The sequence below is a fragment of the Nothoprocta perdicaria genome, unplaced genomic scaffold, assembly GCF_003342845.1.
Source record: "Nothoprocta perdicaria isolate Ctin4 unplaced genomic scaffold, notPer1 scaffold_87, whole genome shotgun sequence".
NCBI lineage: Eukaryota > Metazoa > Chordata > Aves > Tinamiformes > Tinamidae > Nothoprocta > Nothoprocta perdicaria.
Window position 1 is genome coordinate 911234 of NW_020456165.1, and position 26987 is coordinate 938220.

Here is a 26987-nt window from a genome sequence, read left to right on the forward strand (position 1 = left end):
TATTTTGAAATGTAAAAGTCCTAGTCATTATTTAACAAAAAAAAAAGGATACTATCAAGAAGATATCCAGTCTCCACTATGTCAAGCACAAGACTCCCAACTAATATTAGAGGGAGGTGGATTAGAGTATGATTCCTGTCCTTTTCCAGTGTCTGAAAATAAAAGAGAAAAAAAAAAAGCCCTGCAATGGCCATCAACAACTATATACCAAAGAGCTATGAAAAGTTATTAGTTAATCAAAAAAAAAAAAAAAAAAAAAAAAGATGACTAGATTAGCTTGAAGAGACTTCAGGTGTCCCCATCGGCAGCCCCCTTGCGGCGCTGGCTCCGGAAATGACGTTCAATATTTTTTGTCACTTCCCTCTGTAAATTTCTGTTGTTTGTTTTTCCAGCTGTTCTGATCCAAGGATGCTGAAGTACTTGTCTCGCTGTGTAGCGCTTCTGGGGATCCACTATCAACAGCCTGGTTATAAGGTCTTTTGCTGCTATTATGAAAAACAGAAAAGGAGAAAGGAGAGAAGTGACATGAAAATTCAGGCAGTTATACCACAGAAAAAAAAAATCCTATTCATTTTACTATAATGATTTTGGTGGACATCCCAGGAGATATCCTAGCAAGTAAGCCTAGTACTATAGGCAAAAGAGCTCAAATCTCCACCATGCCCTTTACTGACACATTTCTGCCCGATAAAACGGGGTTAAAAATAAAAAGGGAAGGGAATTTAATCTGGATAGCATGCTGTCAGCATCAGGCTAGATGGTCTTATTCACAGAAATCAGTGGTGGGTATCTGATTTGTCAGAGAGCATTAAAAGTTGTAGAACTCTGGTGAGAAAGGTTGTTGGTATAGAGCTGTTTGTTTTAATTTTGCAGAAGGAGAGGGGTTTGGAGGTTTTCAGTTTTGAAAAAAATCCATAAGGAAAGTACTATACCAGCCTGTGGAAGAAGAGACACCACTAAGCGCAGGCCCCATTCATTTCATACAGAGCTCTGCCAAGAAAGGATTTCCTTCTCAGATTATCAATCTAACATTGATTGATTGTGGTGCCTTTTTCATGGAGGCAATTCATAGAAGCAAGGTGAGGTAAATCTTGCTCTTGCCTCAGAAAGGGAGTAATCAGTTAAATCAATCATATCCGTTATTCACAGAGGGCAGTATTACCAGAGGACTAACTTCAGATTTGAAACAAACACAGATTTACATGAAACAGATCTGTGAAGACAACCCCAAAGTTCACCAAGTTCTTCATTCTGTCCAAAAGTTTAATTTAGGTGTCTATCTATTCCAGGAAAGAAGTCTGTCACTTCTCAGATATAGTATAAACAATGGCTCTTACCTGCAGAAATATTGTCCCAGTATGGGGAAAGGAACTCATAATGACCCAGCTGTATGATCTGAAACAGCTCCTCCTGGTCACGGTCTTGACTGCGAAAAGGGGGGAATCCGCAGAGGAGAATGTACAGGATCACACCGGCTGCCCACATATCAACTTCGAGCCCATAGCCTTAGGAGAAAAAGACAAACCACATGCTGACTATCTTTTACCAAAAGTCCTGTGTTAGAGAGAAAAGTCACAAATTATAGGGAACTTCTTTATTTCATTCTCCAAGAAACACAGGTTTATTCAGCTTCTTAAAAAGATGAGGTCAGCTGAAGAATTGGTGGCTGGTACACCATGTTTTCAAGCAGAGCTGTACTGTTTGTTAACAACTGCAGCTCTCACAAAGTCCCTCTTTTCTTCAACACGTTCTCTGTCTCACAAGGCCAGTGTCAATTGCAGCCTAATTGAAAAAACACAGCTTATATTTGTAAAATAGTCCTTCTCAGATTTCCATCCAAAAAAGCACTATGAAAGTGCCAAGTTTCCACTGAAACGAAATAGAACTGGAGATGCCCAAATCAGCTCCAAAGAACAAGAAACAGAAATAGCTTTGCCTGAGTCATCAACAGAACTCTTTTCCAAGTCTGAATCTTCTTGGATATGAAATTGCCGAATCTTATTCTAATTTGAACTACATATGTTGTGTGTTTTTCTTCTTTATTTTTTTTGTCCACTGTTGGAGTTTTTTACATAAGTATGGCATGCATTTTCACAATTGTTTTGCATTATTATGGACCTTGGATAATTATTTGAATTGCAAACATGAAATAGGGGTGACCATCCTCAGCTTGCTCTTGCTCATTTATTCTATTTCAGCAATTATTATCTATGGTATTTCATGTCTTGTCAAACATGCCTGTTTGAAAAATATCACATTTACATTACTTTAGACTTTAAAACCGTTCACATGATCAGTGTCATGGCTATGTTTTTCAAAAGCTAAAAGATTTTCTTTCCTTTCACAGATTATACTGCTAGCCAGTCTCTTTTGCTGTACAGACATATTGATAGGTTGAAGTGTTCTGGAATATTTCCATGATTAGAAAGTTCAGAGTAATCATATGATTTACTAAAATATATAAACACTCACCCTTCTCAGCAAGTATTTCAGGGGCAACGTATGTTGGTGTTCCACACACAGTAAATATGGGTTTCGTAACCTGCTTTGCAAGGCCAAAATCTGCTAATTTCAGTGTAGTAGATTTATCTGCATTATGCTGAACCTATGGGCAACAACAATAGCAAAATATATATTCAGCCCAAATTCATTTGAAGACAGGGAAATATAAAGGAAGTAGTTAATAAGCAGGAAGAAGTAAGTCCTGATAATAATGCTTTCAAGTAAATCAAGTTGAAACGGAAATAATATTTTGATAAACAGTATTCTGAATGTTTTTTGGATGTACTAAGTGTATATATTTAAGGGGAGAAATAATCATGAAAAAGAAAACTTTCTGAAAAACTCTAGCACAGTAACTTTCAAGAAAGGAAAATGCAGGAGGATGAAAAGTAAAAGAGTGGATTCAAAGTTCATTTTCTTCTCTTGTGAAAACAAATTCTTTTCCTTTGAAAAGAGGAAAGCTGTAAGCTTTCTCTATTCTGAAATGTGATATTCCTAGGTAAATCAGTAAGTCACTGACTTCACAGTACCACCAAAAAGCATATATTCCTCACAAAGATCTCAGAAAAAGAAGTAAAAATAAAAACTCTCTTTATTTATTTGCAAATCACTCTGCTACTCGCTTGCCTGGAAACAACTATGAGTCACAGTTAGGCTTTATTAAGAGTTAGAGAAATAGATCCCTTGAAGTTCCTATCTCCTATATCCACCTGGAAAGTAATCAAAATACTTCTTCTCATTCTAATTTTGTCTGTCTTTAAATTGTCATGTAGTTAATGACAGATTATTTTAAGAAAGAAAATATTCAAAGGTCAAGGCATGAACAGTTTGCAAGGTAATAAAACACATCAGCATCCTTAACACTGGTGAGTGATATTCCAACATTCTTTAAGAAGTGTCATGTTGCTTTAAATGAGAAATTGTTCATCTTCATAATTCTGGGGAAAAGATGTGCAATGAGTATGTCTAAAAGAAGCCCATAGAAACATGGATTTACAGGTTCTGAAGGGACAAGCTGGTATATGATATTACACACATACACCATGTTTTATCACTTGACCCTTTGTTATCCTACATGCCCGAGATGGCAAAAAATCAAGATAGTCTCTTTTATGAGACAGTTAAGGACACAGATGGGACAAAAATTGCTCTGCTACATTACAGGCAAGTAATGAGCAGTCTTCTAGTTTCCATCCAACAAAATGTTTTGGGGGGTTGTTATTTTCCAAAGAAAAAAAATAGTTTTCAGTGTGAAACTGAAAATAAAGTTCACCACAGCCAGGCAGTAAAAATGTTTGCTGGAGAAAGGTAAAATGTAGTTTGCAACTTTTTTTTTTTTTTTTTTAAGCAGAGAACTTCATGATGTTTTATCATAATGTGCTGTGAACATATCATCAGAGAATTTAGATAGAAAACATATAGGAAACAGTGGTAGTGCACTAAAAAAAAAAAATCCCATCCTACCAAAGGCAGCAGTGCACATCTGGTTGCCCTGGTTTGTGAAATTCACTATTTGGATTTTTGTTTCATCAGGACATCAAACTCCACTCTCTCAACAGAGCACAAGGTGGCAATACTGCACTGTCTGTTCCTCCAGGGGAGAAGTAGATGACTTGCACTTCACAAAGCAGCCCAACGTGCAGGAACTTCTCACAGTTTGGTGACAACTGTTTCCAGGAAAGCGTGCAGCTGTCAGCAGGCCTGGAAACCTCAGCCCTGGGCAGCTTCAGTAATACTGTCCTCGGAATAACGCAGATGTGGCCCATGGGCTGTGAGCTCAGATGCAGAACCCAAACCCTTGCACACTGCAGTCTGCTCTTCCCTTTACCTGGCAGCAGGAAAGCATGAAAGTACTTTTCATCATAGAAACATATACACCACCCATAAGCAAAAGGTTCCTAGGTCACTCTTGGTTCTTCTGAAACCAAGTACTTGCTCTTTGCAGCATTACAGAAACCCAGAGCCTGCTCAAGAGAAACCTAACCAGGCCTCCCACACCTACAGCACGTGCTCTGCAGAGCCAGTGTGAAACGGTGCTAACAGAACAAAAAGGATAACGTTAGATGATCATACTAGCCCTACTGGGATGCCTGGGTATCTGCCTAACCAGATACCTGTTACAGCATCTGCAGGGAAGGCAGCAAATGTCTCCAAAAGCCCATTTGAAAGCCCTGCCTCGTGTTACCTGCCTGCAGAGACAGGGAAAAGGAGGAACTCTATTCAGTACACTTTCTATAAGCAGTCAGTTCAGTACACTTGCTATAGGCAGTCAGTTTAGACATAATCACTATTTGTGTCCTTCAACTACATGGGAAGTGCCTGGCAGCCCTGAACTGCAGGCAGACACAACTGCTCATCACTCTTGAACGTAGATGTCATAGCAGGGTATCTGTTCTCATTTTCTAACTAGCCCAGACTTATGTGTAGGAGATTTTAATATTGCCTTCTCATACAAAGCCACATTCATCTTCAGAGAAGGTGCAAACTCATCCCTTTTCGTTCTCCTGCCCACTGATGACTGCTTCCTCTTCATCCTCCTGGACATCTTCCAATCAACATTGTGAAATTCAACAGGATGTTTAAGGTGGTGATTTATAGCATAAATATTTCTCTGTGAACAAACACATAAGGTAACACTGATTCTTCACTGACAGCATGATAGCAAGCTATTGCACAGGACTACATTTGTATTAGAACGACATATTCATTTCTCACAAAGAGAAAGCACAGCTTAGGTATCTGAGTTTCAGACTAGACTTCCCTTGCTCATTGCTGGAAGAGAAAATTCCCACTGCAGGCTTGTCACAGCGAAAGCTCCTGACAGGCAACCGGTTAAGTAGGATTTTAACTCCAATGCATTTGGAAACCTCTCACAGAGCTTTGTACATTTGTAAATAGCATTATAAAACTGATATTGAATAAAAGCTAAATTTGAAGTTCTCATACATATATAAGATAAAGGAGGAGATAAAGGAGGAAAAAAACTGAAATGCATGAAAATCTATAACACTTTTTGCTTTCTAAAACCCAACATTACGTGCAGAATTACTGGCATGGTTTAGACGAATCAGGGAGATAAGTTTACAATCACTGATAAAGCTGGATCAAGGATAAAACTTCAGGTCTTTTACCACCATAAAACAGTCACCACCCTTTGAAACAAACTTCCAACCCACCACTCAGGAAGTGCCACTTCCAGTGGAGTTAAGAGGTCCTTTAGCCAAGAATCTCATCAAGAAATGCTCCCCCGGGAGCATTACAGAAGTGACTGAATTCTTTGGTGGGCCCACATGCACCATATTGCTCGTCCCTGGTCGCAAAGGTTTTATTGTTAAACACCTAGTCCTCCACCAGGTGCCTGTGTTGGCTGCCAGGAGCGGCAGAGCAGCTGTCCCCACAGCAGCTGTGGAGCAGACGTTGTTTTGGGAGCGCAGTCGCCACCCTTCTGCCTCCCGCTCGCGCTCCAAGGAGCGGGGAAGCTGCCGGCAGCCTCAGCAGGGATGGAGGGAGGGAGAGGGGAACACAAAGGGACAACCACAGACTCGCACAGGAGCTTGTAACTACACAATGGTTCTACAAAAGGAACAAGAGTGAACGCACAAAACCGGGTCTCCAACTCCGCCCTGTGTGAATCAACTTGAATTTCATTAGGGCGTACTTCATCAGTCAGCAAAGTGTATTTTCACCTTTCCTTCTGTGGGAGGTAGAAATAGGGTTTTCCCTCTCTCCCCAGATGCTTATTTTCATGAAACTTGTAGAAATATTTCTTTCTCAGATTGCTGTTCTGTCAGCACTGATGGAAATTAGCCAGCAGGCTCAAAAGTCATTAGGAGCAGGATTAGATTTTCACACATAGGAGGTTTATAGTAGAGAGACACATTGCCTTAAGGGAAATTAAAAAAAAAAAAAAAAAAAAAAAAAAAAAAAAGTCAAAAATCTAAGGATGTTTTCTGTTTGCTAGGTAGGTTTAAATAATTTGGAAAAAATACAGGCAAGAAAGGCAGGATTCAACTGACCAAAAGCAGACCTCCAAAACCGGCCAAACGAGCCTAACGTGCGTGCCCATGTCCTTTCACTGTGGACAAGGAGAGCCTAGGAAGGCTAGCTTGGACTTAAACATCTGCAGAACGGCACCCAGAAGCGAGGTGAGAGGTATCCATCAGATCTTCAGGAAAAGTGGTGCTTCAGGATACCAGCACTTAGCACTCTGCGCTTCCCCTCCAGTAGACGACCAACAGCCCCTGACCTGCCAGCCTTGGGTGAGTTCAATTTTTCTTCAGTACTTGTTCCTGTTCAGGTGTTTCACACGCACCAGTTTAATTTCAACAAGGAGAAAGGAGAAGAGCCTGGTTCACAATGGAAAGTTCTTCCAGCCTCTTGGAAGAGCACCCTTCATTTCCGAGCAACGTTTTGCTTTCACATCAAATCACTGAGCATGAAGACAGGGCCTAGAAACACAATTCTTTCTGCAAAATGGCAAGTTGCACTCGCCATCTTTTCTTTACATGCAGCCCACATACCAATAATGATGTTCAGACTCTCCAAGTTATACAGCAGGAGATAGTATACATACCACTGGTTGATTCAAAGGCTCAGAAGCAAACCATTCATACCCATCCTTGTCCAATCTCTCCTCATCCTACAGGCTATTACTTTTTTGTCCAGTAATTCCTAATGATATCTTCCCAATATTAATTCCATTAAAGAACTTATTGGCACATATGCCCAAATCACCTATAGCCCATTTTTGGCTAGCTGTTATATTCTACCAGCAGATGAAATTACATTTGCAAATACTCGCTCCCTATCTGGTCTGCATTTTGGAGCATTAGTGCAAAAGCATAGGACATACGATTGGCTGAATGCAAAGAATGTAGCCTCAGAAATGTGTTGCAAAAACAAATTTAGCTTTTGGGCACACAGGCTGTACTTTAGCTGGCTTTACTGCTCAGCGATCTAATGCACTGCAATACACATCTTGCTGCTTCAGGTAATTTCAACCTGAAATAGGTGTCGTACTGCTGCTCTTGAGAAACAAAATCATCACAAGACAGAAACTGCTACAGGAGGGGGACTAGCACATTGGTCTGCAGAATGCAACTTCAGTGGACAAAGCACTTCAAAATAATAAGCTAAACTGGTGATTTTAACCAATTTTGGTCTGCAAGGGAGATGCCTTATGATTCAGTGGGTGCTTCACGCAAGGTATTTGAGCATGGGCACCTAAAAGCTAGATGCTAAATAACAGAATATTTTCCAATAACATGCAAATACTCACTATGCCTGAAAGTCAGGTCACTTTAGTACTAACTTCTGTCTGTGCTCACGACTATCAGAAAATGCATGCAAAGCAAACTCTAAGGGTAATTTCACTTCAAAACTCTGTTCTTTTCTCCAAACATTCCTGCTACAGTTCCTCTTCTCTGCATTGTATTTTCTTAAGAAATATCCAAGGATCCAAAACAAAAAGGAAAATACATCAACTCTTGCACATTCAGATTGTGAGTGCAATACTTACCAAAAGATTCTCTGGTTTGAGGTCTCTATGAACAATGTTTTTGCTGTGAATATAAACCAATGCCTCGCACAGGTCAGAGATCATGACAGCAGCATCGTGTTCTGTGAACTTCACGCTTTCTATGATTGCATCAAATAAGTCCCCACCTGGGACATACTCCAGGATTAGATAAATCTCAGCTTCCGTTTCATACACTTCAATTAAGCTTACTATATTGGGATGAGAAAGACTCCTGATGATCAGAATCTCACTTTCCATCATGTCCTCTTTCCCCTTTAGCTTGGACTTATCAACGATTTTCATGGCATAGATCTCATGGGAGATGCAATGGCGACATTCCTTCACCACTGCAAAATTCCCATCCCCAATGGTCCTACCAATCTCATAGTGGTTTTCCACATCAGTTCTGCTTTTAATAGCATGCCTCCGGCTTGTGCTTTCCAGTCCCTGAGCCTTGTTTTCCTCTTTATTCAGTCTGCGCTCTCCTGATTTTTCTGGTCGTCTCACATCATTCTCTCTGTGTAGGGCATCCCCCTCCCTTCTGGCAAACTCTTCTTTAGTCCTTTGCCCTTCTCTGCCCTCCCTATGTGTTTTGGACAGTTTCCCTGCATCTCTTGAAGTATCTTTCATTAGCCAACCACTTTGGTTAGTTATGCAGCTATTCCCATTCTCTTCCTTCACTTCATGAGTTATCTGCCTTGCTTCTAGAGCAGTTTTCTTGATTTTTACTACTTCTTTCTCATGGTTTTCATGCCTCTCTAGACCCCTTTCCTTCTCAATACTCCGTTTTTGCTTTTCCAGCTCCTCAGTAATGTTCCTATGCAAGTGCTTCCATGGCCTCCTACTGCCATTATTCTTCAGTCCAACCTCCTCAGCGTCTAGAGGAATTTCTGAAGATTTTCGGCAATTCCTGACTTTCACGTTTCTTTCTACATGGTACCTCTGGCACGTGTCTGTGCTGAGGTCTCTGTTCTCAAACGAGGTCTCAGCCTGCCTTTCCCTTTGCAACTTCTGTCTGGCCTGCCTTTCCCGTTCACACTTCTCACATCTCAATACTTCCTCTGGACTCTCCTCTGCTATTTTCTCAGAACTTTTCTCTTGGCTACAGTGCCACTCGCCTTCTCGGGCTTTTCTAGAAGGCTTCACGCCCTGATCACCATCCCAGCTTTCTCCAGCCCACTTTTTTTTGGTTCTCATCTTTTCCTCCTGCCTTGTCTTGGCTTGACTTTTTCCTTCACATCTGCCTGCCGGTTTGGGAGACATGGGATCCCTGCAGTTCTTGGCAGCTTCTGTCTCATCAAAGCCGCTGTCCACTTTTGAAGCCTTCTCATACAGCCTGCTCTGCTGCTTTTGGGACTGCTCCTCGCTCTGCTGAATTGCACTGCCAGCATACGGATTATCTGGATAAAGTTCTTGCATTACCAGCTCCAGATTCTTCAAAGTGAGTGGCTCTCTCCCCATAGCTACAAAGGCATCACCTTCCCTGAAGAAGTCAGAAACACTTCGGATTTCTCTACCTCTCAGATTGTAAAGCTTTCTCACTCGGTCATTCTTCCAGCGTGGAAATCCCAGAGCTTCTGAAATGTCAGCTATCAGCTGTTCAAAAGTCTGCACCGATCTTCTGTTCAGAAGCAAGGTTATCCTTCTGAGCGTGTGCCCATTGGGTTTCACCACAGTAACAATCCGGGGCTTCACAGGGCTGTGCTCTGAATGAATTGTGTGAAAACCATTTCGTGGATTAAAAAATAATGAACTGCAACGATGTGCACTCAAACATGGTTTTCCAAAGCTTCCTCGACCAACAGAAGTCGTCCCTTGTAGTTTCCTCTCCTTTACTTTTGAACTTGCGTTGTGCAATGTGTGGTCTAACAAGCCTCGGTGTCCTAGAACAAAGAGCAGAAATATTATTCATCATCTAACACCATGTCTGGTAGTAACAGTATTTCATGCATTTCATGGTCTCAAATCAGGATACACACATGCAATATTTATAAAACACTTAAACCGCCACTAAGGAGCAACTCCATATACATAAAACATTGTTTGTCAGAAGATACATACTTCAACAAACACACACTTTGTGACTGAGAAAATTCAGAGAAATATATTGGAAACAAATAGATCTCATCAACTTCCAGAAGTCCTCAGGTGTAGGATTAATCATGTCATTGAGGTGACAAACCAATCATGTAGGATTCTCTCCAGACGATTTAACATTGTGTAATGGATGCAACTTCCATGAAGCAGCTCCGTTCCATTTTGAACCCAATTGCAATTTTCACCTCTCCAAATCCTGAAGCAAGAAGTTCCACAATTCAGTTGTGCAATATGAGAGGAATTAAGAACTTTTGTTTAAAAACTGCTACCAGATGGCTATTTGTGTGCAGTCTTGTATTCTTAAAATAATTATCTTGCTATTCACTTTTCCTAGACCATATATTTACTTTCTAAAATAAGTAGATTTAAAACAGAGAGAAAAAAATGATATCCCTTAAATAAATGTACCACTTTTGCTATAATTTTATAATAAATTTTGTGGTACATTTCATAACATTTCATTTTTTATTAAAGACCCTCTGCTGTTTGATATCGAGAGTCAGGGCTTTCTGAAATTGTAATAAATAACTGATATTCTGATATTGTAAAAAATAACTTTTTTATTCTAAAATATAGGTAAAAGAAAAAAGACCTGAATCCTCCTGAGGAACATTGGCAGTTTTCTTAGCAGAATTTCTTCTTGAAATAGCAGGCAAAGAAGAAAATGGCACTATTCTTCACATGTTAACTCCATAAAGGAAGGAGATGAAAACCTAATACACAGTTGTGGCCAAGCTAAGCTTTAACGTAAGTCACTGTCCATATACAAAACAACAAGCCAAGAATAAAATATTATCTTAAATACCCTGATTTCTTGTACTTATTAAGATTAGAACTGGATTACAATGGAAGTCTTTGGCCTTTCCTCAAAAATAGTGTATCCTAAAGGCAACACAGAGTCTGTGTGGAAAATGTATGACATAGGATGATGACGGAGGCTCCTGAAAGGCAAACCTCCCAGCTAAGCACCCTGTGCCCCTCTAGCCTTCCCTTAACTCTTGTCTTCATTTTTCCCTTCTGCCAAGTGAGAGAAGGTTCTTTTTTTCCCCAAGTAAATATTGCAGAGCAGCCCAGCTGTCAGTATGCTGACTGAAGACGTAAGCATTATATAAGAGCTGTGCGTGACTAATGCTTGGTTGTTGTCCTGGAGCAGGATATTTCTGTCTTCATTCTACTTTTTAAAGATGATCTCTTGTTATTGCAAAATGACTACATACGTGCTAGTGATTTGTCATCATCAGGAATTTACATTCTACACAAAACAAAAACCTGCTTTGAATGGAGGGGAAAAAAAACTTAGATATAATAATAGTTCCCTGAAATCTAAAGGAGTTGCAAAATATGTTGGTTACCAGGAACTGCTCAAGCTCTGAATTTGATGAACATTTCCAGATTCTTGCATGTAATCATCCAAGCATTACCTTGTTTATGGGAATAGTGCACATTTTCGAGCTTACAATTTTGGTAAAACATAAAAACAAAGCACTAATTAATGCACTGCACCATTAATGACTTTTCCCACAGATTACATTTCTGCCAGCTGTGCTGCTATTACTGCACCTCTCTGCAAACACAGTCATTCATTTTAAGTGCCTGGCTGCACTCTTAATTGTTTCAATTAACTGAATATGGATAATGTTTCCTTGCTTTACTAAATCAGTTAAGCTTTAAACAGAAAACAGGTTTAATTTTTCTCTGTAACTAATGGTCTGTAAGCAATTATATTTTATTAACAAAAGACAATCCAGGGATGTGTTTTTATACATTTTAAACCGGCATAACTCCTAGTCAAAGATAGTTTGACATGAATAACCAATTTAAAAATAACCATTTTAAGAATGAGGAAGAATCTCAAACTTATTTCTAATATAAAAAGAAAGTTACATAAATACTTAAATAAATGCCTACAGATCTCTCCTAAACTTTTCTGAAGAAAGGAGGAAGGGTCAAATTTTGTCAAAGTGGTCAAAATAAGTAATCTACATAAACACCACATAAACACCACATAAACTAAGAAACTCGTTTCATCTGCCCATCACCTGCCTGTGACAGCTACACATATTAGTTTTTTTACTGTTAAGATGCATTTATTTTACCTGATACGTTCCTATGAAAATATAACGCCAGCCCCAATCTTTCCTCAAAGCTCATATAGTCCCTAAAGCTGTAACAAACATTTCTACAGAGCAATGAAAGATCATGGCCATATCTATATACCATCCCATACCTACCGTTTATATCACTTCACAGTCTTGTTTCCATATTTATAGTAAAGTAGGAGGAAGGGGGAGATGGGAATCAGAAACACATTTTGATGGAGCACTGATAAGCGATAAACTGGTTAAAAAAAAAAAACACTGGAAAACATTTATTTTTATATCATACTGAAAGGTAATGGTTGAAAATAATCTAGATATTTCTTGTAAAGGATAATATGTATGAATGCATGCAAGTGTATTTTTACCTATATATGCTGCTACCTCTACATGTTTGTATATGTATTACCAAATGTCAGTATACAGGATGATGCAAAAGCTGAAGCAGGCAGGAAACTGTGGGAGAGGGTCAAGGCAGAGGAGGATGCCGAGGCCGCTGCTATGGAGGGGAAGCAGTGGGGCCGCCCCACTGCGAAAAGGCACCTCGCATCCCGCCCAAGCTGCACACAGCAGCACTGAAACAGCAGCCTGAGGCTTGCAGCAAGATACAGAGCGCTGGAGGAGGAGGAACATGATGGTATCTGGAGGGCAGAGTGCTCACACCCAGGCCCAGCCACGCAGAGGTCACACACCAGCCCTGCAATTCACAGTTTACTGCTGGTATTTGCCCTCCAAAACTTATCCTTTTCCTTGACCGGTCCTTAAGTTTGTACATATTAATGCAAATATTTCCACTCATCTCGTATTTCTTCTTGGTTCTCCCTCTTGAGATCACAGTTTGAATAATTAAGCGAACGGTTTACCCGGCAGCTAATTCTGGGAGCAAGTCATAGGTTGCTGTGGAATTAATTTTTTACAAGGAGTATTACAGCACAATTTAAATTTGAAGGGAGCACTGAAATAGGATCTAGTTACAGCACCACTTGCTGTGCAGAGGGTTTTATTTAAGCCCTGCAATCTAGAGGGCCTTGAAAGAATAAGCCTGCACTTAAAAAAAAAAAAGTTCTGAAAACTAAAACATTAGTAGGGTAATTCATAAAAGTAAAATTGCACCTAACAGAAATGGTACAAGAGTTGCAGCTTTCAGGACTCAGGCACACTGTGGGTTCCCAAGACTGGCGAATTAGTGTGACAAAAGCCAGGTGAATGCACTACATTAGCTGCACGGGAACAATACATGGTCACAGGCATTCTTTCACAGCGAGTAAATTTTGCATGGGCATCATTTACTGCTGTGCTGCTGGAAACAGAAGCCTGTCACTCTCCAAACACACAGGACATAAGGTGAAAAGATTATTTTTAAAATCTATGTGTTTAGTATAGGTATGGTATGTCATATCATCCCGCAGGATGGTTGCTGACACTTCTTCTAGAGGAACCACTCCTTAGCAGCTTAGAATATTTTCAAGTTTCAACTATTTAGGCTAGAATTTAGTACATTAGTAACTGCTTAAAGTTGATTTTTCTTTTTAAATATTTCAAGTGAATTTGTTTAACCTTTCTAGAAAAAAAGCTAAGTTAAAAGATACTGTTTTACTAGATTAAAAAAAAACACTGTTGAGTTTCTTTTCCTCTTCTTTCCTTCCCCCCTCCCCTCAAGAAGGGGTAGGGGATCCTGCCCCTCTGCTCAGCTCTGGTGAGGCCGCACCTGGAGTATTGGGGGCAGTTCTGGGCTCCCCAGGACAAGAGGGACGTGGAGCTCCTGGAGAGGGTCCAGCGGAGGGCAACACAGATGATTAAGGGACTGGAACATCTCTTGTGTGAGGAGAGACTGCGTGAGTTGGGCCTGTTCAGCTTGGAGAAGAGAAGGCTGAGAGGGGATCCGAGTAACATGTATAAGTTCATGAAAGGGGAATGTAGGGAGGAAGGGGCCAAACTCTTCTCAGTGGTGGCCAGTGACAGGACAAGGGGCAATGGGTGCAACACAGGCAGTTCCATCTCCATGTGAGGAGGAACTTCTTTACTGTGAGGGTGACAGAGCCCTGGCACAGGCTGCCCAGGGAGGCTGTGGTGTCTCCTTCTCTGGAGATCTTCCAAACCCGCCTGGATGCCGCCCTGTGCCCCGTGCTCTGGGTGTCCCTGCTGGAGCAGGAAGGTCGGACTAGACGGTCTCTAGAGGTCCCTTCCAACCTTAAGCCTTCTGTGGTTCTCTGATTTTCCCTTGGCACAGTTCCTGAGGCATGCTGATAAAGAAAGGCTGGGCAGCTGAATCAAAACTTTGGCATAATTTACAGTGGCTGGAGGCTCTCCCACGGATTGGAAGCCAGTAAGGAAAAGGGAGGTGAGTGGAAGTGGCTTTTCAGAGGGGAGGCTGGGAGAACACATGCAGCACAAGGGCCTGGCTGGAAGAAATGAAGTCCATGGACAAACATGTGCACAGGCAGATAAACAGGACAGGGGAGGTGAAACGCTGCTCGGTGCTCCTATGTGTTGTGATGCACAGGCTGGCAGCTGAGAAGAGACCAGGATAAGGAATTACTTAAAAGAGAGGAGATGCAGAGCCCTGGCAATGTGACTAAAAATGTTGACTGGGGAAAGGCCAATAGAGAGTGGAGGAGGAGCTGGGATAGGAACCTGGAGCTAGCTGGGCGAGAACAGGAGGACTGGGAATTGGGAAGGCAACTGAGGAGACACTGCTCTTCCAGGATCACTCTGTCCAGAAGCAGCATTGGCTATGGCTGAGCCAGTGACAAACTGAAACAGGGATGACTGGAGGTTTGCACTGAGCAGATTAAAAAAAAACAGAGATCTAAAAAGTCACAAGTGAGGAAGAAAAAGGACCAGGAAAGACTGCAGGAGATGGAGTAAATACGGCCATATTTAGATACTGGCTGACAGCAATTTCTATGAACTTTGCTGAAAAAGTGGAAGCAGAAAGAGACTGGAAATGGGAAATCAGTAAACGTGGGGATGGGAAGTCATGCTGGACCCCAAGCTTAAGCCAAAGGACGGGACTGGAAGCCAGTAACAGAACTGCTCTCATCCCTGCTGTGTTGCAGCTTGTCATAAAGGACATCTACCTCCTCCTGCTGTACTTTACCATATCAGTTCACCTAGATTATATTTTTTACAAAAAAGAATAGAGAAACTACATGAGAAAGAATAGAGAAGCATAAAGAGACAGCTGTACTGCAAGGGCATTACTAAGTTCATTAAGAGAAGACAGAGCTGAAGTTGTCCACAGATCTTCAGTTCATTGTCCCCTTCCGTGAAAGGTAGCTGACAGGCACATGAGGTTTGTTCCTTTGGCGCCCTCGGACCACAGCGGATCCTCTTCAACTGAAAAATCAGCACCAGGGCCATGCAGTGGGAAACCGTGTTGTCTACAGAGACCTCATCTGTCTAAACTCGGCTGAAAAGGGTGTTGTGAAGGAATAAAGGCAGAGGAGGAATATTTTCTCAAGGTGAGGGACTATAGACTTAGAAAACTGGATTTTATCCCAGACAGCTCCACAGAGTTTGTAAGCGAGTGACTTAACCTAGATTTTTTCAGTGAGGATTACATTCTGGTGCCCAAAATAATATCCTAGGACCCAATCTGCCAAAGTATTTCATGGCCACAGTTGCAGCAGAATTTGCTGGAAGTTGCACCTCAGGCATACTAAGTATTACAAGGCAACACATACCTAACACCAAGTCATCCCAAAACTGAGGGCCTGGATGCCTCAGATTGCCCTCTTCTCTGAATTAAATGACTTTTGACCTTAATTTTTGCACCTTGACTCCCACTTAGAAAAAAAAATACAGCTAATGCAGTCTCTTGGGGGCCATCACAAAGATGCTAACCCATGTTTGAGAGCTCTTCTGTTCCTGCAGTGGCAAGCATGTCAGAAAAGCCCAAGAGGAAGATAACAACCTCATACTCACAGTGGGGTTCAAAAAGCACATCACAAAACACATGAAAAACGGGGCAAACAGTGAGCCGATGCTCTTTATGCAAGTTTTGTCCATTCTCTGCACTGCTGGAGTTAGGGACTCCAGGGAAAACCACATCTGCTAGGGCGGTTAATGGTTATATCATAATGCACACAGGCAGCACAGGGGCGAAGGCAGCATCACGAATCAATAGTTGTAGAGGCTTGACTTTGTAACCTCAGTAATGTTAGACTGGAAGTAGCTGTCCCAATAGAAACGCCTTGGTCAAATAATGTGTTTTCAGGACACATTAGGTGAGGCAAACACAACTTGTACAACGCAATAAAATAGTACTGTAAATCATCTGCTCATCATAACCATGGTTTCCTGAAACCAATGAGATAAGCACAATCTAATTATTTTTTAGACAAGTGAAGTGTATTTCAGCGGACAATATCAGGCATTAGCAATCATGATATTTGCAGGAATTATTAAGTGCCTTGGCTACTGCTGCAGAATGAAAATAAAAACCACATCCAATATTACAAATACTGCTTATCAGCTGAAACCTTTCAAAAACAATTTTAATACCATCACAAAAAAAAAAAAAAAGAAAAGGAATGAGCTTAATTTCTATAACATCATAGCATCTTCTACTTTAATGGGCAGCTCCTGTCATATTCATGCCAGCACATCCACCTCCGATTTGCGTTAGCATAATGGAGATCAATTGCTGACCCAGTCTAACCCAATTTGCAGAAAACTGAGATCACTCAGCAACACAAACTGCACTCTGAGTTCACAGAAGAAAAAAAATAATTTGGACTTGTAGAGGAAATAACACAGGAATAAATAGCATACGTAAATAAAAAAGATATATTACTAATGCATGTCATAAATGTGCAGTTTTAGTCTTAAGAGTCCCATAAATGAAGTATGAAAGAATTCCCAGTTTATTATTTTTCATAAAAAGCACATCAAGCATGCTTAAATTTGCACGGAGCATTGTTTTTTCTTTAACTGTCAGCTTGCAAACTCCACTGCGTGTCAAGTTGGGTTCCTCCTTCCCCACGCATCACCAACAGGACTAAAGTTTCTTCCGGCCAAATTACGTCTCGTTCTATTAAGGGAGCTCCAAAATGTCAGCAGGGAGGAAAGAAAACATCATTAGAGGCTAGTCCTAGAGGACAAAAGTGAGACACACACACTTCTTTATCTCCTCCCTGCCCTGGCCAGCCCCTGGCGTGCAAGACCACTAGAGCATGTCTGCTGGCAGCATCTAAAACATAGAAGCTTTTGATTTGAATGCCATGATGTCATGCAAACTTGAAAACAGAGATGCCCAAGTCTTCCAGCCCCGTGAAGGTATATCCTCATTCTTCCCAGTTTTTCATGCATTCACTCCCCTTGGGATACTCCTCAGTTTATGGGAGATGCTAGCAGGTAAAGCACACCGAGTGGCTGCAAAGCAGACAAATGCCAAGGATTTCCCCTGGTGGGCAGGGCTGTTGGGAAGGTCAACCTGGCTGGACTTCAGCTCCCCGTGTGGGGAGACCCACACGGATCCCTCGCTAGTGCTACACAGGCTCCGGATTTTTCCATTCTGAAGATGGATGCTGCCTCCTTGACACCCACAGCTCCGGTGCCAACCTGCAGTGATATGCACGTAGGAGGAACATGTGACTGTGTTTACCATTTTTGAGAGTCATGGGGATAAAAGACATGCAGCAGCCATTCTTCTCCTCAAAGAGAAGAAGTTCAGGGTTTTTTTTTCCTCCCTTTTCTTATTTTTATTAAAAATTAAGAGTTTTCCTGCAGTCTGCCCTGGTCCTTTCCCACCTGGCTCCACGGCCAGAGACTGAGCAGTTGAGGCCACGCTGCTGCAGGGCAGCCTGCTTTGCTTTCCAACAGCTTTACACTCCCTTTCCCCATCCAGCCGTAAGGGTTGGGCAAAAAATTACCATCCTGTCATCATTCTGCTCCCCCTGCAGGCCTACAGCAAGCCCACTGTACAGTTTAAAATTTTCTAAACCAAGCCATTTGTAATTAAAAAAAATAAAATATTTACAGCAAACACAGATGGCTATTGCCATGTGTTAAGTGTTACACTGAGCTGAATCACCCCCAGAGCAGCACATGAAGGTAAAGATTTCATATAGTCTAGCACTGACTCACAAGTGCCATCATTTTTACTTTCATTCTTCTTCTTCTTCTTCTTTTACAGGAGTACCCCACTTCCATTCTGTCTTTCTGACATTCCAAAGATGGCATATTAAAAAGGGTGCATAATGAAATCCCATTAAAGAAGTCCAATAAGGCCTGATCCGTAGAGCTGAAGCGCACTGCACGTGAAATGAAGCAGGGCATTCGGAGATGTGAGGCTCAGGTCGTGTTACTACCCTGCATAAAGCCAAAGAGAACACTACAAAACTGCTCTTTTCTTTCATTCCTTTCGAAGGCGCCAGCATATTTACTTGATCGGTAACAGCCTTGCCTGCTTTTTGTAGAACAACAAGCTGGGGTTGGGTTCCAAGGGCTAGGGAAAGGAGCCATGCAATCCAGGACCTTCCATCAAGGGCATCTTCCAGGAGAGGGGCAGAACCGGCCAAGGGAAACATCAGCATCTCGCACAACTGCCACATTCACAGCGATCCATCCCTTCAATTCCCTGTTTGCTTCCCAGGTTTCAGGGTACAGGGAGTTTCACACTGAAGTTCTGACCTCCTGAACTATTCCAAACGCAAGCAAGTTCTCGTGGCTTTTTAATCCTGTTAGCCAGTGCTGTCTCAGTGCAAGGAGCAGGATTCTGCTTTTTTTGTACCAGATTTTACTTGGATTCCTTCCTAACTCTCAATTTGATGACTAATCAGTTGCAACTGAGCAAAACCAATGAAAATTAGCAGGCTTGCAGAGGTGTCACTGAGGGTTTAATTAGGCTTCCAGAACCTTTATTACTAATAACATTGTTGCATAACTGATCAGAAGATCCAGCTAGAGTCTGATTCTCTGTTTAGCTTGCAGAAGAGGCAAATATCCAAACATTTTACTTGGAAATTTAGCACATTTAAGAGACGTTAACTCACACTTAAGTGTAGAATTTCCAGTCCCATTATTATAGAATCACTTTAAGAAGAGAATCATATAGTAAAGTCACCAGTGCAAAAACAGTTGTTTTATACCACATGAAAAGATGTATTTTGTTCCAGGCAAAACTCTAAGCCAGGGCTAATTATGCTAAAAGCGTGATGACAAGCAGAAAGATGAGGATTTTCACACCAGACGTTTCTCAGCGATTCTATTAAGTGCATTATTTGAGGCGATATGGAAACGGAAAAGCTAGAATATACATTCAGGCTAGCAATACCGACTGAGTGGGAGATGGGGTTTTCAGAGACACTGCTGAAAGCTTCCAAGAATACTTAGCATAGGTAATTGTTTTGCATTCTTATAATAATTAGACTGCATGAATTACACTAATAACAGAGGGAAGCTAGTAAACGTGCCTGATTTTCATTTGCAGTGAAGGCAAATTACCAAAACCTCAAATTCACATTAGGACTAATTGAGGCAGTAACTCCCCATGCCCTTTCTCAGTCTGTTTCCAGGATCTGCTAGACATTTTCCTAAAGGAAAAATCACCTACCCTGAAGATAGGAAAACCCTGGGAAGCGTACACTGTTGAAGAAGTGTCACATTCACCTCTTTGCATTTCTACATTTTCACCTCTCAGTTACATTGAGGCCAATTAAAAGATTCACACTGCCTTCAGTGAGAGGCACTATCAACCTATGAGTGAGGCTGCTGAATGTTCCTTGACGTTCTACTGCTCACTATATTTACAAGAATATCTACATACAGCTGATTTAAAATGTTGTTAAATATTTAGGAATCATCCTGTCAAAGCAAAAGAGGGAACACAGTGACGAAACTCTACTCCATTAGCCCAAGAACTGATGGAAAAGAAGATCACCAGCTTCCAGATCTCTACAAGCCTACAGCTGAAGAAAGCAATGTAACATTAAGCAAGCTTACAAAATGGGAAACGAATCCCTCAAAACCACATGTTCCCTTAGTCACCACATGTGGGAAGTCCCTCAGACACCAAAATAGAGAAGCTGGGTAGGACATGGCTAGAAGCGCAGTCAGATACAGAGTCTATTGTGAGACTACTAGATAAAGATATATCCAAAACTCAAATTAACACGCCCAAGTTAATTAACTTGGGTAAGAACAACAGTGAAGACAAGGTATCATTAGAACAACTCAACTACAAAGTCTTCAACAACTGCCAATCACTTGAATTAAAACCAAATTATCTTATACATGCTGGCTCTTTAAGCCAAATTAACCAATTGAGGTTAATGAACCCCATATGGGGATTTACCAGAGACTAACCCCCTGCTGACAAGGGCTTTTATGGAGAGAGGGAGGCTGTATCTGTAGACTCACACCCATTACCATACAAGAAACATCTGTTGGTCGCATCAGTGCTGCCTAAAGAAGAGCTTACTCCAATGCAAAACTCCGCCACCTCCTGAGAGGAGCATGAGGAGGACATAACGGCTGCACCAGTGCTACATAAACTAGTTGCACTATATTTTATACGGCTTAGGTCACTTGAGAAGCAGGGCACAAGCACAAAACAGGTGTCAATATTTCAAGGAAGCAGAATTTTGTGTAGAGCCTATAAGAGGCAAACAAAACAAGTCAAGAAGGAGTTAAGAAGAAAGAGAAGGGCTAAAGAAAAAGAATACCAGAGGGAGTAGGAGGGGACAAACTTCTTCAATACCCAGGTCATTAGAGAAGGCATCGGAAAGTTTCCCATGGCATCTGAGAAATTCATCACGTTTGTTTTGTTTGTTTTCAGCTGACAGGAAGTATTTCCCAGGAAACCATGAGGCCAAAGTCTTTTCTTTTTCTTTCTTCTAATTTGTAAACGCTTCTCTCTAGCTCTGACTTACTCAGCTCCAGAGACCTTTCAAGTTGCTTCTTATCTACCCACTTCTTTGTTCTTTTGCTTTTATTTATATGATGAATAATTTAACTGGTGGTTTTTCAGACTAGCCTCCACAGAAAGGAATACTACATGAAATGCTCAACTCCAAACATCGCAAAAGAAACTGGATCAAAAGCTATAGTCTAGCAAAGATATGATGAACTGAAGAGACTTGAGCTGGGTTTTTCTAAATAAGTCCAAAAATTTTTAGTTATATTATGAAGCTCATAGAAAGAATACACAGGATAATGTATTAGATTAACCCTTTACACAGGACAGGATGAAGCCTAAAGGCTCAGAGGAAGAAGTGAGTTTGGTTATACAGTTGTGAAGTCTTATTTACAAGATTTTTTTTTTTTCTATTTCAGTACATGGTGTAGCAAAAGCTTCAAAATACACGGCACTCTCCAAGCACAGCCTCTCAGAAATTGAAAACCACCCCACAAAGACAAACCAGTGGCCCATCTAGTCCTGACTACCGAGGTAGAGATAAAAAAAAATCATGCCACACAGCAAAAAGTTATGGAAGAACCCTGGTGTACACATCCATTCTGTCCATTTCTGAGGGAAAATCCGGTCTTTGTGCTTTAAGGCGCAGCTGTGACAGCTACGGGCGTTGAGTGCGAGTGCTGATTCTTTGCACACAGCATCGGTTCTGTCTTGCCACCCTGTTAGCCTTTATTCCGAGTGAGCTACGCTCCGACCGAGCATTAGAGGACTGCAAATGACTTCTTATCCTTGTTTTTTATTGTGAGATATAGACGGTGCCTTTCACAAGGGCAACCTTCCGCTTTTACCAGTTGCTTTTGTCCCCTCCGCAGCCGCCTCGGGGATCTCAGCCTGGCTGAGAGCGGCCCCCAAACCCTCCGTGCGAAGCAGCACGGCATCGTTCACCCCTCAGCAGCGTTTTGTCCTCCCTCCAGCAGCGTTTTGCTCCACTCTCCCACATACGCATCCCAACTTCGCCTCCTCACGCAGCACCTTTCCCAAGAGGGATTCTCCTTTCCCTGAGGCTCCCGCCCGAGCTCGGCCGGAGCCGCCTGTGCCGCGGGTGGCTCCGTGCTCGCTCCGTGCCCCGGGCCGGCGCAGCTCCCCCCGTCCCGTCCCGTCCCGTCCCGTCCCACGCACTCACCCGCGCACTGCCCGTGCGGGCAGCAGGGGCGCGCCGCGGGCTGCGGCGCCGCGGCCGGCATGGCGCCCACCTCCCGTCCCGTCCCGTCCCGTTGGCTCCGGCTCGGCTCGGCTCCGATGCGGGGCGCCCCGCGGTTCCGCCTCCTCGCCGCGAGGGGCAGGGAGGCGGCGCCAATGGCCGCGCCCCCGCCGTGCTCCCGCCCGGCGCCGCTCCCGCCGCCGCCGCCGCCGTGCCCGACGGCTCGGGGTGCCGCCGAGGCCGGTGCTCGGTATCCCCCGCCCTGGGAGCACTGAGCGGGCTGCAGGCGCGGGAGTTCCCGAGTTCCCGCCTAAACGCCGAGTCACGGGCGCTCCGCTGGTACCTAGCTGGTCCCAGCTGGTCCCTAACTTGGGAATGTACAGAGCAGCACTGGGCAGGGTAAGCGCAGCCTGTGTCAGATGCACCGACAGCGGGCTGCCCAGCACGTCCCATAGGGCTTGAGGGTCAGAGCTGCGGTGCTTAAGGAAGTTGCCAAGGGTCTTGGCTCCGGCCTGGCACTATTCCTGCTTTGTTGGTGATTTGGAGGCAAGTTAATGTCGCTGCTGGTGCTTTGGTGGCCAACAAACTCATCAGTGTAACAAGTGAGGCAAGGCCTCCATGGAGGACGGCCCTTCGGCAACCCAGGTGTTCCCCCACAGCATCCCTGCTTGCAAGGAGATGCAAAAACCTACCCCAAAGAGTGAGAGACACAAGCCCTGCAGTCGGCCCCCTCTTCTGTGCGTGCCACAGAAAAGTTTCGGCTTAGGGAATACTCCGGGAAGCAGGAGACAGCACCTCAGGAATGGGGAGCCCATGCAGAGGACGGTGAGCAGGAATGAGGAGGCAACTGCATCTCCCCACACTTCAGCATCCTGGCTGCAGCCGCGGTGCTGCCTGCACACCCCCTATACCTGTTTGTAAAGGCGGGCTTGAAAAACACCAAAAGTGAAGTAACGAGCCACAAAACTTATTATTATACGAGATTATACAAGAAAAGCTCTGCCCACCCATCTCCTGAAGAAGGAGGGGATGCAATCTGATAACAGCATGTACGTGTCTCCATAGGGCAAAATACCAAGGACAAAAACTCCCTTTAATCTTGCAGAGAATAAAGAGAATCGATGGCTGGAAGCTGGAGTTGGACAAGTTCAAAATGGAAATTTTATCAATGGGAGTAAATAATCTCTGTACAAATTACATAAGGAAGCTCTGGTTGCTTCATCTTTCGAAACCTTTAGATAAGCAAGAAGTGGAAAATATACTTTACTGCAGTACAAGTTACTGGGCTTACTACAGGGATAAGTAGATAAAATATAATGGCTAGAGATATATCTGAGGTCAGACTAAACAACTTAGTGCTTTATCTTCCTGGCTTTAAATTCTGTGAACAGAACCACTCAGGACATTTAAACAGATTTTCTTTACCCTCTGATCTTTTTCATTTACTTAAACTTTTGTCCTGCTGCCCTATTTAACTATCTTGTCTTCTGTGCTTTTACTTCCACAGTATTTCATGTTTTTGGAGCTCTACAGTCAGACACAAACACCTTTGTAAATGTAGATTTTGACCAAAGTTTTGCTTGAAAATTTTCCAGTGTGCTTTTTAAGAATTGAGTGTAAAGACATGGATAGATAGCCTGAATATGCTGTCTGGATTTATTTCCATAGCACATTTCTATTTTGCTAGACTATCTGGTAAATAAAGCCATCCTAAATAAAAGCGTAGAAAAAAAAAAAGCTGTCACATAAGCTAATCAAAACATAGGTTGTCAAAACCAATAACACATTGTAATATCAAGTTAGCAAATTACAGTAGCATAATTCCACTTCGGTTTGTAATCTTCCAGATTGTTTAAAACCATACTATTTGTTTAAACCCATACCATAATGCCACCATTTTTTTCTTATTTTCCCTTATCCCTAATTTAGAGCTTTTAGAGCTTGTTCACCTTACAGTCATCCTTTATTTTGTTGTTGTTTCTCAACAAAGCACATGTTATTTTCAAATAAAGCATCTTCAGAGTTAGAACTGCTTGAAAGAGTGTAGCTAAAGTGCAGATTTTGGGTCATTTTTATATGTATAGCTTGTGCTGTATAAAAGGATAGGCTGCAGTGAAATCCTGGCCCCATGCTGAACGATTTCTTCTGTTGCAGCAGTATTTCTCCGTCTTTCAGGTGATTCTTTAAACAATGGTGTAACTAAGTTATTTCTGTCACTTTTGGCTTCTCAATAACTAACTGATTGCTTCTGAACAGGGCAGGTGTGAGGATGCTGGAAAGCTGCTGGGAATCCTAGGATGTTACCCTCACTGCTACATGACACCAGCCAAATAGTTATTTCTCTCTTCAACAGACAGTGATGCTCATTTTCTTTTAACTCACTTCACTAGACATCTGCAATTTCCTTACCATTCCCTAATCAGTATAAACAGGCTCACAGAATTTATTTCTCAACAACCTTTTAACCTTTGAGAACAGGTAATGTTTTTGTTCATAGACTGGAATTATTAGCTAATGACTAATGGCAGAGAGTTGTCAAATACGTGTGTCTGCTGCAGAGCAATACTTACATACACATACACAATATTTACATGTGCCTATGACTGATAACAGGAGATTTAAAATAAATGCAATACTCCCTCAGAAATGGATTCTCAGCCTTTTTTAAGGAAGAAATTCTGCTTTCTTTCAGTCTTGTCCTTTTTCCTCCCTCTTGCTTTTCCTTCAGACACAGGCTTTTCCTGATACCTGCTCTGTTTCAGGAGCTTTTTTTAAAAATTAAAGGGGATGGGTAAAATAATATGACTTGCTTATCCTCTGGGTGAATTATTCTCTCTAGATGATTGTGTTTAGATATTGCATTTTGTGCATTTCTTTTATTACATTACTAGGAAAGTTTTATGAAAATAAAACCTACATTTTTTCACAGTGTAATTGTTGTGCCCTAAATATGGTCATTCTTTCTGATATCACAATATGTGGTTTTGAAATGATAAATCATCTGTACACACTTATATCAGATGAGTATCAAGAGTAGAACAACTGATATATATATAATCACCATTATTTATTTTATGCAGTTTGTTCAAAATACATCATAACTACTTTTGCATAAAGAAAAAAAGCTTCTTGAAGGTTAATCTGTTTATTCAAAATATATGATGCGAGTTGTCTTCCTAATGTCTAGAAATCTAATCCAGAGTATTGAACAAATCTGCATAGAAATAGCAATTTCATGACATGGATTCAGTAATGAAATTGTTAGCTTGTCATTTGTATGTGGAAATCATCTGTCAGTGTTTTTCCACCTTGCTAACAGGCCCAGAAGAGGCAAATTAGGTTGGATATTTTGAAACTCAGAACTACAAATGGAAAATAAAGGAAAATTTTCGTATCCTTTTTGGATGAAGCTCAGCACCACTACAACAGAGATATTGCAAACACCAAAATAGCCAACAGTGCTATGGGCATCTTAAACTTGGTCACACCACATGGCTTCCAATAGCTCTGACCAACACAGAGCTGCAAATAAAGACATTGGTAACGTGTCATGAAAATGCTGCTCTTGCCAGAACTAACAGGGATAGAGTCATATTCGCAAAAATATCTATCTTGTAAATAAGACAGCAGTTAATATGGGATTGCCTAAAAAAAAGAATCTCAACGTATTGAATACAAAAATAAAGACAAAAAAAAAAAAACTCCTGACCTCCGCTGAGGACTAAAATTAAGTCTAAAAATAAGTCTAAAACCTATCTGAACAGATCTCTCTCCAAAATTCATGTGTTCTACCTCATGTGATATGGCCTGCGCATATGAAATATGGGTAGAAGACAAAGGAATTCAGGGATTTTTTTTCAGACTTCTTTGATAAGAAATTAAAAGCTCTCAGTAAAATGATGAAAATGGTAGTTATTACTCAAATCATAATGAACGCACGCCAAACTAGATGTGAACAATGCAGATTTTATCCTTGCCTTAAAGCATTTACATACATTCTACCTTTCAGATATGTATATATATAGGATAAATGTAATGAGATGAATAGCTCCTGATAGAAATCAAGGATCAATGTCTGAATGGAATCAAGAAAATTTATCATCTTGCCAGAACACTGATATCAATCATTTTTACAACAGTGCTGAGGGTATTAGAAACTTACTATTGCTTAAGGAGGAATAACGATAATTATATAATTTTACAATTCTTTCCAGAATATTTTTGAAAGCACATATCCAGAACAGTTGTACTGTCATTTTACCAGTAATATTATCTTCCCCTAGCAAATTACCACTTTAGTTTCTAAGTCATTGAGATACTTAATCAGTGTCAAATTCAGTGCAATGGAAAAGGGGCTCTTGATCAAGGACGGCAATATTTTGATTAGGTCGGAGAATTCTCTCTAAATTTGTTTTTATAAACAGCTCATGTATTATTTTAAGAGAGACTTCCTGGTGTCAGATTAGTAGAAACTGGCTGCCCCACATCCTCTGACATGCTGGATGATCTGCTTTACCTGTGTTAAACCGACGTACACTGGATTATGACTCGTGCATCTTTAAGAAGCACAGTTCCATAACTGGTAATGTAGCTTTAAAATTTTGCTCACTTGCTCAAAAAATGTTCATCATCCATCCTGTTATGCTGCTTGCTATATATCTGTTTATTTCATCTCCTGATGTAAAGAGGAACCTTAAGAAAAGTGCTGACTGG

At 41.6% G+C, this 26987-nt stretch overlaps 1 protein-coding gene across 1 annotated transcript; it reads right to left on the bottom strand.

Annotated features, from left to right (window-relative positions):
* Nucleotides 1–267: 267 nt before the first annotated feature.
* Nucleotides 268–9883, bottom strand: DCLK3 (doublecortin like kinase 3). The gene is made up of 4 exons (XM_026052317.1): nucleotides 8021–9883; nucleotides 2473–2605; nucleotides 1338–1505; nucleotides 268–485 (listed from the first exon to the last, which is right to left on the bottom strand). The coding sequence occupies exons 1-4, from the start codon at nucleotides 9479–9481 to the stop codon at nucleotides 289–291; spliced, it is 1959 nt and encodes a 652-aa protein (XP_025908102.1). The 5' UTR covers nucleotides 9482–9883; the 3' UTR covers nucleotides 268–288.
* Between the last annotated feature and the right edge of the window lie 17104 nt (nucleotides 9884–26987).